Source organism: Odontesthes bonariensis, chromosome 5 (genome assembly GCF_027942865.1).
Source record: "Odontesthes bonariensis isolate fOdoBon6 chromosome 5, fOdoBon6.hap1, whole genome shotgun sequence".
NCBI classification, from domain to species: Eukaryota; Metazoa; Chordata; class Actinopteri; order Atheriniformes; family Atherinopsidae; genus Odontesthes; species Odontesthes bonariensis.
Genome location: NC_134510.1, coordinates 29,445,809 through 29,462,248, shown reverse-complemented (window position 1 = coordinate 29,462,248; position 16,440 = coordinate 29,445,809). Strand labels below are relative to the sequence as shown.

At 38.7% G+C, this 16,440-nt stretch overlaps 1 protein-coding gene across 2 annotated transcripts; it reads left to right on the top strand.

The window, feature by feature from the left end:
- Positions 1-1,601: 1,601 nt before the first annotated feature.
- Positions 1,602-15,805, top strand: sh3d21 (SH3 domain containing 21). Of its 2 annotated transcripts, none has more exons than XM_075466013.1 (17): positions 1,602-1,777; positions 2,331-2,488; positions 2,585-2,642; positions 3,235-3,344; positions 3,802-3,892; positions 3,971-4,020; positions 4,101-4,140; positions 4,505-4,599; positions 5,938-6,039; positions 6,403-6,448; positions 10,077-10,124; positions 10,229-10,346; positions 12,297-12,465; positions 13,238-13,318; positions 14,391-14,590; positions 15,049-15,112; positions 15,267-15,805. In XM_075466013.1, exons 1-17 carry the CDS (start codon positions 1,774-1,776, stop codon positions 15,297-15,299), a joined length of 1,467 nt encoding a protein of 488 aa, XP_075322128.1. In that variant the 5' UTR covers positions 1,602-1,773; the 3' UTR covers positions 15,300-15,805. The 2 variants fall into 2 exon arrangements, with proteins under 2 accessions (XP_075322128.1, XP_075322127.1); XM_075466012.1 differs by having other exon boundaries at positions 1,603-1,777; positions 12,294-12,465.
- Positions 15,806-16,440: the final 635 nt, after the last annotated feature.

Here is a 16,440-nt window from a genome sequence, read left to right as displayed (position 1 = left end):
ACCATACCGAACTTGGGAGCTTTAGCAACAAAACAACCTCACAGTTACAAGTGAACATGTCAACATATGTCAGCAGAAGGAAACCTTTGTGAAACATGTGAAACTATCACACGTTTAATTCTAAGAAAGGTTGGCCAACATGGCCAGAAACTTCCACCCTTTGAAATTTCAGGGTAAGCCTGAATAAACTGATAAATCATTTGTTACTTTTCTATATATGGTGTATGATGCATACAGTGTAAAAGACCAAAATGTCAAATCCTGCACAATATGAGGATTTAATTTAGATGATCAACTGCAAACATTCAACAGTGAAGTGGAGGAAGTGCTTAAAGGGATAATCCGGCGTAAAATGCAATTTAGATCAATTTACGGGATGTTGGGAGTACATACGTTGAGTTGACATCAAAATCATGTCATTCGGATGTGTTTTGAGAATTTCGATTTGACCGTTTTTAGCCAAAAGTCGTTAGCCTGGAGGTGATGAGGGCATCGAGTATCGCCGCTAAAAAACGCTATTTTTATACCTCTTCTACAGCTCCAAACAACATAACACTTACGTGGTAGTGAGTAGAGGGTCCCTAAAGCCAAACCGCCCGAACGAGGTCTTCATGTGGTCGGATATAGAGTCCAGAATGAATTTAATCAAGTCAGTACCTTTCTGGAAATGTTGCTGCTGCAGCTGCCGCTTAAGACCGTGGTGAAGTTGGTTTGATATTGGATTTTCTGACAGATATTCACAATAAGGAAATAAGGTGTCTTTTTTTTCAAACCAATATCAAACCAACTTCACCACGGTCTTAAGCGGCAGCTGCAGCAGCAACATTTCCGGAAAGGTACTGACTTGATTAAATTCATTCTGGACTCTATATCCGACCACATGAAGACCTCGGGACACTTCGGTTTGGCTTTAGGGACCCTCTACTCACTACCATGTAAGTGTTATGTTGTTTGGAGCTGTAGAAGAGGTATAAAAATAGCGTTTTGTAGCGGCGATACTCGATGCCCCCATCACTTCCAGGCTAACGACTTTTGGCTAAAAACGGTCAAATCGAAATTCTCAAAACACATCCGAATGACATGATTTTGATGTCAACTCAACGTATGTACTCCCAACATCCCGTATATTGATCTAAAGTGCATTTTACGCCGGATTATCCCTTTAACTCAAGGAAGTCTCCTTATATCATGACAAAGCATGATGAGGTATTATATGGGGAAAAGATCTGCATTACTATAATTGCATCCAATAAAAAGCAGCTAAAGTACAGCTTTATTTTCTACCCAAGCACGTTAGACTATAAATGTTTAGACATCTTTTGTGCTTGTACATTTAGTTTAAATTCAGTAGAAATGGGGCCATTAGAGAAGATAAAATAAAAGGAAATACATTGGACATCAGACTTTTGAGCTTTAAATCATTTGATTGCTAAAATTAGGCTACTTATTGTCATGAACCACTTTACTATGAGCTTTGTTTCCCCAGCAAACCTGTCGTACCTGTTTTTTTCTCAAACTTTCTCCTCCTTCTCTCACACTCTGCACATTGTGGCCCGTCCTACTCCTTGCTGTTGACTTGCCATGACTAGCCCCAGGAAAAATTGCTCAATGTTAATATTTGACAAGCAGGAACAAGGTCCTTGGCCTCCGTATCTCTCAGACAGTCAGACAACAGAACCACTCTTTCAGTTCTCCTTCTTCTTGAGAGTTGGTTTCCTGCATTGTGAAGGAATTACACTTTGAAATCAGACGGAGAACAAAGAAAAAAATACCATGGGTGAGTCGGCATTGCTAGTATACTGGCGACATTTCTTGAACACTGGGGTTAACTTTAAACACAAAGAAAAACAGCTGAGTGTTGACATGAAATTAGCTGCTTTACATCTGCTAGAAATATTTCTGATTTGATGAGTATTTTAATCTGAAATGCAAACAAAATTAAAGCATCTGTGTATGAATACAACTATGCAGCTTTGCATAGACTGAGCATGTTATATTTTCGTTTGTTGAAATATTGTTGGCAAGCTTGTTTTTAGTAAGGATCCAAAGAGCATTTTTTCTGTCACTAAGACCTTTAACTGAACCCTTGCCGACTTTTACTTAATGCGCTTTGTTAGGCTTCAAAAGTTCAGGCACGAAACATATTTTTGAAGGAATGACTGGTGACAAAAGAAAACTGTCAAGTTGGTCTGTCATAACCTATGTTCCAGAATAGACTGCAGTGCCTTGTGGTTTGTCTTGGTTTTGAAATGTCATGATGCACTACTTGAAAGGCACCAATCTTTGTGCAAAGCATCTAATTTTCTGCCCCATTTATGGATGCACTGCAGAGGTGCTGGTGCTGATCGACTTTGAGGGCACCATGGGTGACGAGCTCACAGTGAGGACGGGGGATGTGGTCAAAAACGTCAGCAAGGCCAGCGAGGATGGATGGCTTCAGGGGGAGCTGAGGGGGAAAAGAGGCATCTTCCCTGCCAACTTTGTCAAGGTCTGCCTACGTTTTTAGTGTTTGCTGCCTATTTATGTGCAATTGTGTTCATCAATGTCAGTTACATAGGTCTCGTTTTTTGGCTTTTCATTGCAGGAGGTGCCAGTGTATTTGATCGGTGACAACAAGAGGGAACCAAGAAGTTTCAGAAAAAGTATCATTCTTTTAATTTCTTTGTGTTCTACCTGTTATTATCCAAAAATGTAGTAAGACAATACATACCGTACAAAATGACGCACAATTTGAACCCAGGTAGAATGATTTCTTCCCAAATATTGTGAATAAAACTCTTAATTGCAATTAATTTGACTTATTCTTTAAGCAAAACACTCATCAATTCAAGTCAGCTACAATATTCAACAAAGCGATTTCCTGGTTAATTTGGTTTGAGTTTCTTGCATAATGTAAAAAAGGTGTTTAAGTATAGATAGATAGATAGATAGATAGATAGATAGATAGATACTTTATTCATCCCAATTTGGGAAATTATTGTGTTGCAACAGTGTACAGAAAAACAAGCGAATAGAATAAAAATTTGCTCTGGTCCATTTAGTCATACAGTATAAATAGTGAAGTCAGCAAGCCAACTGTGAATATATATATTGACCACATCCTGGTCACACAAAGCCCAAATGTACTGCATGAAAATTGAGCAGATAAAAACAAACGGTGACTTCGAGGGATGAGATTACAAAATTTACATCAGTCTCTTAATGTGCGCTGACTGTTAACCTCTTGTTTTTCAGCAAAGAAGATGAAACAGATAAGAAAATGCGAGGTAGCCTATGCTTACACTCCCCAGAATGAGGACGAGATGGAACTGGCTCTTGGCGAGACAGTAGAGATCATCGGAGAGGTAAAGAGGTCTCATCGCTTTCATCCTGTCTCAAGTGCTTTGAAGAAACAGTATTAGATTTCCTTGGCCAGCAAACTACAGCTGATTAGTGGCTGAAAAAAAAAAAAAAAGCCATTTAGTTGTCCAGGAAAAAAAAGCCAGTTCCAGAAGCCAAAACACAAGCACAATACTCAAATCTGGGTGTAGCAGAAGCATTTTCTCAGCCAACTTTCATTGGTATTTATTGGCCGATTCTCTTTTTCCATTACTGGCAAGGTATAAAGAAGCAGGTTTTCCTCGTGGTTTAAAATGACAGCCTTACTAAAACTGAACTAACGAGCTCTGATAGACATCTTACACAAACTGATTTCAATCGCTGCAATACCTACAGGATATTAAAAGTGTTAAGAGTGGCGACATGATGCTTTTCAGGAAAAGATTGACTCGTTTCTGTTCTTACTTATTACTTCTATGACAGATTGAAGACGGATGGTGGATGGGGCTGAAAAATGGCAAAGTGGGGGCATTTCCATCAAATTTCGTCAAAGAAATTTTTGTTTCCCTTAAAGGTTAGCGCTTAAGTCATTTTAACATCTATTGTTCTTCCTTTTTACACACTATCACAATGAATCATTTATTTCGAACAGATGAAGGCAAGACGAGACCTAAACTATCTGATGCCATGTTCAGTAAGGAGGTATGTCTTACAGAATCACGTGTCCACAACACTTCACAGATGGTTCCCTTTTAAATTAATCTGTTTTTTTTCCCTTAAAGAAATCGCAGAGAGCGAGTGTGAGGAACAAAGCAAAAAAACGTAAGCTCACACACCTCCCAAATCTCATAAAAAGCTGCCGAAAAGATTTTGTTTGTTCATCATGTCAACTGTGCAAATGGGATTTCCAAGTGACTATCCCTGTGCTTTTACCCGTTTTGCTTCAGAGGGGTCAAATAGAAATGTTTACAGTAATATCTTGATTATTCAAAGTACAGACAGTGAAATATCTTCAGGGTTAAAGGTTTATAACTTTTATCTCTGGGTTGTTAGTCACAACCGCCTTCCAGTTGTTATATGAGTCAGTTGTTGGGCAGACAGAACTTCCTATTCCAATCCCTCATGCAATATAATGCCCATGATCTGTAAGGTCAGTAATCGTGTTATCTCTTCTACGTCCCCTCAGCTGTGGAGTGTTGCCAAGTCATGTTTAACTATACGGCCAAAGCAGAGGATGAGTTGGACCTGAAAGAAGGAGATGTTGTAATGATACTGAGAAAGGTTTGAGAATTCTCTTCCGTCATTTTCTGGCATCGTTTCTCACATGTTTTCGTCTGGTGACGTACTTTTTAAACAGACCATAAACCTCTGCGGGTGTAATTTGCTTCCTTACACATAGCTCTAGGTGTACAGTGAAGCATATTGTTCAACTGGATAAACCAGTTGTGTCAGTTTCAAGAAAACCAGGTGCCTCTGTGCACAAGATGACATCTTTTGGTATGACAACACGTAGATAGAAACTTCTTTCATAAAGCAGTTAAGAGCATCTTTTGTTGACAAAATTGACACAACAGCAAAATTTTAACCACACAGAAATGCTCTGTTTTTTTTTTAAGCTGAAAGGGAAGAACATGGTAGTTTCTTTTAATGTTTGTGGGTGCATGACATTGTACTGTAGACAGTACAGTTTGGTGTTTTCTATAATGAGCTCTATTTTGACAACAGGAAGCTCTCTGCAAACTTCTGACCAAGTAAGAGCCAGTGTGAAGATCTGCTCCAAAATACTTAAAACACCATTTAGAGAGACATTCAGCCCGGATCAATGTAGATTTCTGGAATGAAAGAATGTTTTGACAATTTAACTGCCTTGTCACAAAGTGTCACATGTCTATAAACATTCAGCCTATAACAAATTTTTCAAAATGAGAACTTAAGAAAATTTTTTAAAAAAACCTGTGGTGGTCACCACTACATCATGTGATTGGCTGCCTGATTTCGAGACACTTATACACTAACCTAACCTCTATCCCTTACTCTCCATAGAGGTTTGTAAAGTTGCTTTTTGCCTGCCACCACGCATCCAAAATCAACTCAGACTTGCTTAATTCTTAAATTCATAGAGTTTTGTTTTGTTCCAAATGTGACAAATTGAATATCATGCTGATAAGAATTTGGAATTAAACACAGTTATCTACAATAGAGATTGATAGCAGTTATTTAGCATTTCATCTTCTGTGAGTTCCTAAAAATATTTAAAACACTGTACCACCTGGTTGCTTGATCATGTATTTAAATCGCTACATTATCCCACAGTGCTTGCGAATTGCTTATCTCACATTAAGTCATGACACTGGAGTAAGAAGAAAAAAAGATGTGAAACAAACAACTGCAATTATGTTCTGAAAACTTCTTGAACAGAAAGGCTGGTTGAAAAATAATTTACCCGTGAACACAGCCTTCATGATATGAATGAAGCAGTTGCCCAAACCCAAGATAAATAATAACAAGACAGCCATGTTTTACTTGACCTTTCAGCAACCTTTTGTTCAGCAATTTCACTTCCCAGAGAACAGAGCCGTGTTTGAGCCTCTAATGTGATGCTTTAATCTCCTTCTGAAGGAAACAGATGATGAAGGCTGGTGGGAGGGCGAGCTGAACGGGCGCTGCGGCTTCTTTCCTGACAACTTTGTCATGGTGATTCCACCGATAGAGAATCTGAAAGTGAGTGAACTAAAACGGTCTCAAACAGACCCTTGTAGCCTAGCCAAGAGAAGTTGACCACTGCCATGAAACCATGGGCATGCTTAGCAGTAAATAACACTAACTTTTACCTTTTACTATTTGGAAACACTCCTAAAATGAAAAGGACTTGACACGTGTTTATTTCAGACAGCTTTTGATACTCCAAGCAAGGCTGCAGCCCATAGGCTACTGTGCTATGACTAAGACTTGTCTTCAAACATCCTCTGTTTTGGTGTTACTCACTGAAAATTTCCCACCGTGGAAATAGTGTGTAGAAAAGAGCTTTAATGCAAAGGAGACATACTAGCCAGCCTGTTGAAGTTTCTGTTTCTCCTCCTCTAGTCTGGGAGCACAATTCAACCGCCTACACGCACCAACAGTAAGAAAGGTAAGAGAACCACTTTGCATTCACAAAAATATGGACTCGTGATTTCAGGCTGTTTGGCCTGACAGTCTAACTTTTTCTAATGTGACGGACTGTTGCTTTAGCAAATAGAGAAATTGGCAGCATTACTGGCTTGAGCACTTTTCAGTATGTGGTGTAAAAGCATTGAAAATTGTCCTCCAATGACCAACTGAAGCAACCATACTTCACTTTACCTTTTAATTCTCTATATTTGTTCAGACTATAGGGTCCCAGACTAAACAGATTTTTGGATCCAGTCTTTTCACAAGGGAAGCAACTATTTCACGAAATGTGCTCTTTACAGCGATTTGGAAAATCTTCAGTTTTGGCTGGCCTTACCCGTTGCCATTTTAGCTCTCTGCCCCGTGGCACGCATTGAATAAACTCACTGAAACAGGAGTGCAGCCTTTCAAAGACTTCTCCTCGCTGAAAAATTTACACATTAAACACATTGTTGGTTTTATTGAAATATAACTTTCGATAGACTTGATGTTATTGTCTTAATTACAACGTTACATTTACTCGTTTATCAAAAGTAAGTTTCAAGGGAACAACACTTAAGCTTGAGATCAGTAGGAATCCCTTGTGTAAGCACTTAGTTGGAAATCAGTTTAAAGGGACAGTGATTATGGAGATAAAATGTTTTGTCAAGATGTTTTCCATGAAGTACAGTTGCTCGAAAAATGACTTATTGTAACTATAGTTGGTGGATAATCAATTAACTGCTGTGTAGCTGAATGAAACATGTCTTGTCAAACTGTGTCACCAACTTGTCTGACTAACACAAACTTTGAACAAGTGGCAGGGTATTTTTGAAAAGGTTTGGATGACTTCTGGAACATTTACCCGTAATAACTGAATACATAAATTATGACAAAGTTTTATTTTTTATTTTTTTTAATGGCATGATTAAAAAAAAAAAAAGAAAAGAATGTGCAGTTGAATCTTGAAACAAGAAGATGCAGAAACTGAATCTAAACACCACAGACAGGATGTGGCTCAAGTTTTTGCTGATAAGCGCAGTCTGTAGCACAAGTTGCACATTTTTGCAAGGATATAAACTCTAAAGTCTTTTATAGATGGAAAATCATTCAAAATGTGTATCACCTTTCACCATTTTTAAAAGATTAGCAATCAAACCAGATAGAGAAAGGAAAAAATAAATAAAAGAATCAAGTGCTACACAAAGAACAACTATTTCACCTCAACTAACCAATCTTGTACGTTCAAAGTTTCCAACCATATCAATAACAAGAACTTCAGAGGATGTTTCAGACTACAGTGAGATGGGGGATGGTTAAACTGGTCATGTGACACAGTTCAGGAGTCTTGGAGGAAACGGGAGGGGGGTGGGTGGAGGAGAGCTCTGTCACAGACATTTTCACAACAAGCAAGAAGCAGCACTTGAGGCGCTACTGCTCTGTGGACTACTTGAGAGGGAATATTGCACAATGCTCTTAACACACAAGGTAGGCTTTCTGTTTCCAAGTGCTCCATTATACATCTGCCATTTGACCGCTGTTACAATAGTGCAGCATATTTAGCCTTTCTTCCCATTCAAGGTCTGTGCTCTGAAGTAGTTCTGTAAGCTGGTTCTTCAACCAAATTGTCTGAAATAACACATGACTTCTGTCACATCAACTTCTGTCCTTCAAGATTTCACATTTTAAAAACTAATGCAATCCAAGGTAAGGTCCTTTTATAGGCTGCATTTAAAAAAAGAAAAAAAATTAATTAAAATGCACCAGAGTGCCTGTCTGTGACTGTTGTTTAAATTTGGTAATAGAGCTATGGGATACAGCTGTGACCTGCTGTGCCCGGGTGATGTGTTACCTTTACCATTCACCAGTATAAGGTATTAAACTTTATTCAAGAGTTGACCTGAAAATCTCAGTTTTAACCCCTGACACGACCCTGCCAAGTTCAAGGCAACTGCTCATTCATAGCCATTAAAGGTGGGGTAGGGGTTCTTTTTCTGGAGCATTTTTTACATATTGCTTGAAATACTCTTCACACCCCCATTGCAACCAATTAATTAAAAGTTTTGACAAAAAAATGAAAAGTTTTAGTGGCCTCTAGAACGTACAATCTACGAAAAACACTATCCAATCATACTGAACGGACCGTTAACGATGATTGGATTCTGATGCCGTCTATCAAACTGCAATCTGCTCCTCCCTCCCCCTCCTTCCCCCTGTGCTCGTACCCTTCTTCGTGAACGAATTAGGCGCGTCCAGAAGCTTGGCAGGAAGCTAAACTAGAGCCAGCTTGGCTAGCAGCTAGCATTATTAAACGTATAGTTATCATATACTAAATACTAAATACGGCAACGATCGATGCTTGCTGTCAGAACAGCGGTCGTGCACCTTCGTGCTCGTGAACAAGCATTGCGCGTTCATGTACTCTAGAGGCGTGGCTTCAGGGGGAAAGTCTGAAGAAAAGGGTTGGGACTTTTGACCTGGGTATTTTCAAAATGCAGCTTTGCTGGACTGAAAATCCAGGATCTCCTACCCTACCTTTAAGCAGGTATTATGCAAATATGTTACTGGTTATGAACAAGAGGGGTCTAAACCTTTTTTTTTTTTAACTGGCCATATTTTGTGCACTGAGGCTAAGGGGCCATATATGTGAGATAATTACCTCATGGATAATCAGTATATTGATGTAGACAATACGTTTACATGGCCTACTGAACATAATTTCCATCCATCCATCCATTTTCTATACCCGCTTAATCCAACTGTCGGGTTGCGGGGGGGCTGGAGCCGATCAGGACATCATTTATAAAATATTCATCACAAATAAAAACATTACAATTCACCCTTATCACTAAATCAGTGGGAAAGACCTTGTATCGCCTCAACTAGATGGTTCCTTCAAAGGATGATTGGAGTCCCAGGAGTGACACTTGCCCAGATAATGATCATCCATTGGTCTTGTAGAAAATCTCAGCTAACTTTTGAAACATGTAAAATATACCCATTTCTACTCAATGTAAATAAAGGTGTAGCAAGGTAGACAAAGTCGCATTCACTGTAATCAAGGTTTTTGTGGCCTTGCAGCACCAGTGCAAGTTTGTAACTTGGTTGTTAGGAACTGATGAGGTCGATGAATAAAGGACAAAAAAGTCTGAACTATAAACGAGGCATTTTGGGCAGTTTGAGAACAGCTTTTTGCAACAGAGAATATCGCCCTTTGGTGAGGACCTTTGGACCTCCAACCATTTACGGGCACAAAAAGTTGTAAAACAAAAAGCGTAATATGCCCTCTTTAAACAGGGGCAGATTTGCTGAGCATAGTAATCTGATGGGAAGAATGTTCTCGATATGGGCTCATACGGTTAAACAAAAAGACACCTGGTAAACGTGCCACGGATTTGACACGACTTTAAAATAACGTCTAACAGGTTTTTTTTTTAATTTTTTTTATTTGGATTATAAATTCTAAGCAGCAACATTTTTCTTACAAAAATCCCACTGTATGATATCACTGCTTCATTTCATACTTCTACTGTCATGTCAGGGATCCAAATAAAATAATGTCACTATTTTATTGTAAGTGCAACATTTGTTTTTTTGAGGTAAACTGACAATTGCTGCTTTTCTTTCAGTGACTATAGAGGCTTCCGCAATGGAAAAAGGTGTTCCGAAGACAAAAGGTGCAGATGGCTTTTATGATAATTATTTTACGAGGACTCCTTTTCTTTTTTTCTCCTAAATATCAATAAATATTGTTGCATAATGTGATGCTTTCGTTTTATAGATGATAAACCAGAGCCTAAAGACCTGAGAAGCAATCCTCCAACCAAAGTTAAGCTGCCATCCTTCAACAAGCCCAGTCCACCTCCAGTTAAAGAAAAACCTAACAAGGTTTTATTAAAGTGAGTGATACCAAAGAATCTCTGATCTTCTCACCCATTACTAATCTCAGGGAAAAGCCACTCAAGACTCTCTGGAGAATGAATAGTTAATCATTTGCAACCTTTCTAAAACAAAAGGCCTTTAAGAAAGGTCAGGAACGCTTTCCCCTCGTTGGTCTGGCACCAGAAACAGAGCCTTTTGATTTTAAAGGTTTTGGTTGCTGCCACAGGTCGCCATGGAGTCCTTTAAGAAGAATGCCAGGATGCCTGACATTTAGTGGATCAGTGGAAACTTTTGGATGAGTCAGATCAGAGCAAAACAGATGAGAGCAGCCCATTTCCTGTTTCCTGAGCAAACTACACACAGTTACACTCAAGAAACCTAGGGGAAAAAAAATTGCCTTGTCTTGAAAAGATTAGAGATTTTACAATCGTTTCCAATCAGATACGTCTGAATGGGTTTCCACTTCCAGCATCTTTAATATAGTTGATGTAAACTTATCACCCCTGGTCTTTAAATACAGGTGGACTTTCTAAAAACCTTAAAGGGGACGTGTTAAGCATTAAATCGTTTCTGTGCTTGGGAGCCTATATTAAATACCTAGTCACTACCAAGTGGAAAAACTCTTATAAAGCACAACCCTGTCATTTTGTTTGGGGCTGCCTGGGTCTGAAAATGTCTCATTCAGGGACCCATTCAGATTAGGACAGAGTGAAGCTGTCCCGTTTCTCTATCCTTATCTTCACCTATTAACTTCCAATCAACAGCAAATTCTCATCAGCGGTTATATGGTTCACCCAACCTGATAAATAAATGAGCCAATTATGTTCCATCAGTACATTGTTTGGGTTTTTATATCCAAATTAAGAAAATCCAATTTCTCGTTGGAGTTTTCTTCAATATTTTTTTTTGCGCAGTTGAAAGTTGGAATTTCCAAGTTCCATCCGACCATGAATCAGTAAAATAAAAGCAGTTCCTCTACTGTATATAAAAATAAATAGGTAAATAAATAAATACTTGTAAATTCTGATATATGAGCAAAAGTTCTCAACATCAGCCTCTAAAAAAACCCCAAAACTTTAAAACACATAAGAATGGATCAGCAGTGAAGCCCCAGAGTTTTTGGAGCCATTATGTGATAGAGGAATTAAGATGTGATTTTTTATTTTTTTATTGATGGCTTGCCACAACAATACTTCAGCATTCATATCTGTAGTACGTCATCACCGTCTTAAACCAGTGCCAGTTCACTACGTGATTCCCAATGAGATTGTGTCTGAAAAAGGGATCAGCACCAGGTGTTCATGGCCAAAATGCAGATGACGCAAATGCAAGTACCTGAGAATAAAATTCCCAGGCAAGTGCGTGTGGTAATCTAAGCTCGCTGTGTACGAGTGTGCATTATCAGGCCATCTACCGTCTGCACTCACTCTCTCACATGCTTCGAGCAACAATGAACAGAGGTATAAAAACTGGGCTGAGAGGAGAGCTGTGGTACTGTACTACTGTGGTAGTTTTACCAAAGCATGTCACAGACATTTTACAAAGATTTCAGAAAATTGTGTCAAACTTGTGAAGAAAAAAAAAGTGTGCCTGTGTGCTGAGATGTGAGTATGAAGACTTGCCAATATCCCTCATGCACTGTCGAGCTGAAACAAATGCCAGCAGAAAACAAGTCAACAGACTTCAAGACCTCAGCTAGCATGCCCTGCACCCTGCACTGTGACGGTTACAAGTTCAGAGGAGCGGAAACATTCAAATACTTTTTTCTTTTTTACATTTTGAAAATGTGAACTATGGACTGTACATGAATCATGAGGTAGTCACATAGTATGTCGGTGCTTCTTTCATAAAATATACCATTTGCAGGTTTTCTTGAAATTAAAAAAAAAAACTCCTATTGGCCTCTTTTTTTTTTTTTTTTTTTTTTTTTTAATCCTCATATGTTATGTTATTTCTATATTCAGTAGAACAAATGGCGATGCACGTCCTGTTTCACCAAAACAGCCAGAGGAGAAGGATGGGGGTGATCAGTTTGATGGGATCGATGTGCAGACTGAAAAGCTGAGTCATCCTACAGCAAACAGAGCCAAACCACCACAGAGGAGACCGCCATCAGCCCTGGTCATAGCAGCACAGGTACGGTCCACATTTGTGCCACATTCTGTTAGCTTTTGCTTACAGTAATATTAAAATGACACAACTCATAAAGGAGACTTATATTACATCCTGAGAAATCATATGAGTAGGGTTAACTATCATTTCTGAAGATGCAGCTTAAGAGGACTGAAACAAGTCCACAACTTCCCGTCTCGTCTTGTACATACTTGTTTGTGATGTCGTATACCTCACGCCCTTTTTTTTTTTTTGGCAGCATGCTTTTTTTAAAGTTTCATCATTAGAAAAAAAAACTAAATACATATTTACATGTTAGTTCTAGAAAATGTTTTCCAAACTGCCCTTTTCAGAGAGATTCAGGTTTCTTTATTGTCATTACAACGAAATGTAAGGGTAGTTGTTTGATAAACAAGCTAATATAGTCTGGGCTTACTTCCAGGACCCACCTCACATTAAAGTTCAGCAGTAAAACCGGAGAAATGATTGTAAGAGATAAGGAAATAAAAAATTTCAACACTGGCAGGTAAGCAAGGAAATGGGCTCAGACGTAAGAGCAAGAGTAAATACACAAGTTATAGATAAGCCCCGTCTTTATGAGCCACCCACAGCAACAAGTTCCGGCTTCATCTCTGGGTTATCAAGTCATTCTGGGAAATCAATAAATTATTTGTAATTTGTACTTGGCTGCCCCAAAGACCAACCTCGTTTAAATAGCCTTAAACGCAAATGATGGTTCCTAAGGCATGTTGTAGGGAATGACTGGTATTAAGGCTCAACTGTTTGTCTTTTACAGGCTCAGAATGCGACAGACCAGACAGAACCAGACACATCACCAAAAAAACTCCACACAGACAAACTTTCTGGCTTTCAAAAGGTTGGCAACACTTTCTGATTTCAGGAATCAAGGCCTCGTGTGCGTCTATGAAATACCTCAAAAACTCTGCTCTCACACTCCTCTTCTTCCTGCAAACTTCACACCTTCATTCAGACAAACTGTCATTTGCACAAACTTGTCTTCTTGCCTTTACCTTTCCTCCATCCAACTCAAGTGTTGGAGTATGTTTGTTACCTCACAAAACTTGTGGATACAGAAACCAGAGAATTATGTATGAATTCTTCGATTTTGGCATCGCAGGTGATAGCCAAGTGGTTAGGGTCCACATCACATGGACGTAAGATCTCTCAGCTGTGAACACTAGGTTTGATTTATTACAAGTCTGCCTTTGAGTGCATATCATTTTCCTGCTTTAGGTAGCCCAACTCTTTATTTTGCCCTCTTTTGATGTCAGATAAAGGTTTAAATGTAGCACAGGAGGAATGTTTTATTTATAGATAAAATAAGTCGTGTATCACTTCGAAAGTTGGGAAAGTCAGAGGTACAAAGTCATGAAATGTGTGAGAGAATAAACGCAGTGAAAGTGAGAGTAATCACTCATCAAGGGAGACTGTAAGAAAGTGAAGAGACTTGCAAGCCATCCCAATATTTTGCACAATATCTGCATTACTCACGAATGGGGATTTTCTAACTTAAAAATAAAAACGAGATCTAGCATGTCTTTTAATGCCTAGCCAAGCTACAAAAAGACAGGAAATGACAAGCATTACAGTTACAAACACCTTGAATAAAACCACGGAGCGGATCCTCGCCATATTTTTCATCAATTCTAACCATTTGACTACCTGGTCATCACCAGATTTATATAGATGTGAGAATAAAAGTTCTGCGTGCAAACAGATGCTGTACGATTTCAAAGGGTTAAGAAACTCCAGCTGAATAGCCAAATGCAGTTTTAAAGAAGATCAGAGCAGTTCTGAGATATGTGTAATTTTTGAATATCTGAATGTGACAATAAGAAATCGTGCTCTCAAACAGAACCACAATGCCTTTGAATAAGAGGGTATTAACTGTAATCAAGTATAATGTGAATGCACCTAAATCATTGCAGCGTACAGAAAATCTCCTGCCATCTCCTGCAAAGTCTGAACTCCCACCCAAGACGCCGCCCCCAGTCCGACCAGCACCACCCAAAGTAGTTGTGGGAAGCAAAACTGTGAACCATAAAGAAGAAGAGACAACTGTGGAAAGCTTGCAGGCTGAGATCAAAGAGCTCAGGATGACTCTGGAGCTGCTTCAAACACGACACGAGTGAGTGCTGCTCATTTGTAATGTAGTTTAAACCTCAGAAACAGATTCAAAGGGTCGGTATAAGCTACTGCATCTCTTAAATCTTTGCAATATTCAAGTACTCCCTTGAGATATACAAACAGTAAACACACATGCTCCATCTAGAGAGTCAATTGTAGAAAATCTTTTACATCTTTTGTGTTTTTGATTTGCTTTGATATAAAACACCCAACTGGCCTGCTTAGCAAGCAGGAACCATCCTGTGTAGAGATGGAAATACTAAACTTTTAAGCCATTTGGATCCGTCAACATGATTTTAAACAGAGACTCATTAAAACCTTTTTTCCTTAAAATGACAAGTTAAGTGATGAAAAGTGTTGTCACTCATTTGACCTGACAGGCACTGGACCGTGTAATCGACTCATTTAAACACACTTGTGCCTACATCCTCCTTTCTTTTTTCTCTCCCTTATGATAAGGCGAGACATTCAGGAAGTAAAAGAAGAACTGTGGCAAGAGAGAAACAAACAACTGGCTCTGCAGGTCAGTCAAGCATGAATCCAGTTTTGCATGTATTATTACTGACAGACGGCGTGCCGTGTATTGTCACAAGATAAAAAATAAAGAAGTTGTTGTTCTGGAGAACATGACTGCAGTATAATTAAGTGCTGAACAAAAACTGTTTTCCTTCATGCAGGAGGATGTGGACAGTTTGAAGGCAAAGCATTAATCTCAACAAAGACCGACTGAGCTGCCCATCTGACACTGTAGAATTGCAAATGTTAAGAGGAAGATTCTTCTGACACCAAGAGAAGAAGAAGCGAGAGAAGAAAAAGAAAAAAAAAGAAACAACTTGAACTTAAGACATACAAGTGAGGGCTACACTAGAGTTTATTTAGGGACATTCTGCAACATCAAGCTCATACTGCAATGAACTGGAGAGATCAAATGCTGATGTTAAAATTACATAGCCCATTTGAATGCTGGAAATCACAAGCAATGGTCCAGAGTGGCCAGTGTTTGGTTGAAAATTGATGTTTTACACTGTTCTTTTCCAATTTTCTACTGTATTGTAGGTTTTCCTGTAGGCTATTTTTAATGCCTCAGAAGAATTTGTAAAATATGCAGCTGTACATAAAAGGAAATATTATGCCTTATTTTACAAAAAGAGAAAATATCATTTGAAAGAGAACATTGTTACCTGAATGTTAATAAAGGAAATACCACTGTCAAAAACCTGGGCTGACGTGTTTAACTGTGGGCACACTTGGAGGGAAAATTGTATTTCTGAGCTTTTAATTTTTTTGTTTAATTTACGAAACAAATATAACTGCATATCATTGATCCATAGCCCTGTTTTCTAAAATGGATAATAAGGTGATTTATATATATAGGAGGGTGCACCATCACTACTACTAAATCTAAAGTAGAATTATTAGGTAGCAAAAGAAAAATAAATACTTTTCTCTCAACTCATTTCTTTATTTCCAATATCTAGAGTACACACATACATAACACCTTTTAGAAATATTTAATGGCCAAAACAGTGAGTCATCTTTTTCAACTTCCATTAGTCTTCTGTTCATGATCAACTTTGGCTGAACCTGCAGCTGCAGCCTCCCAAATGTGGTTCAACGAGTTGCTTTGCCCATTGTCCCTTTTATCATCTGTCACTATGAGTCACACATCTGAGAACATGTCACATGTTCTCAGTGGGATTTGAATCAGGTGAGGAAGGGGCCACGACACTAAGCAGTCATTTTTCCAAGTCTTCAAGCTTTCATGCAGTGCAACAGTGCAACAGTGCAGTTGTTGGATCAAAGATCATGGCCTCACTGAATGCTGAGTGCTTTTTCCTGTTCTAGAGCTTG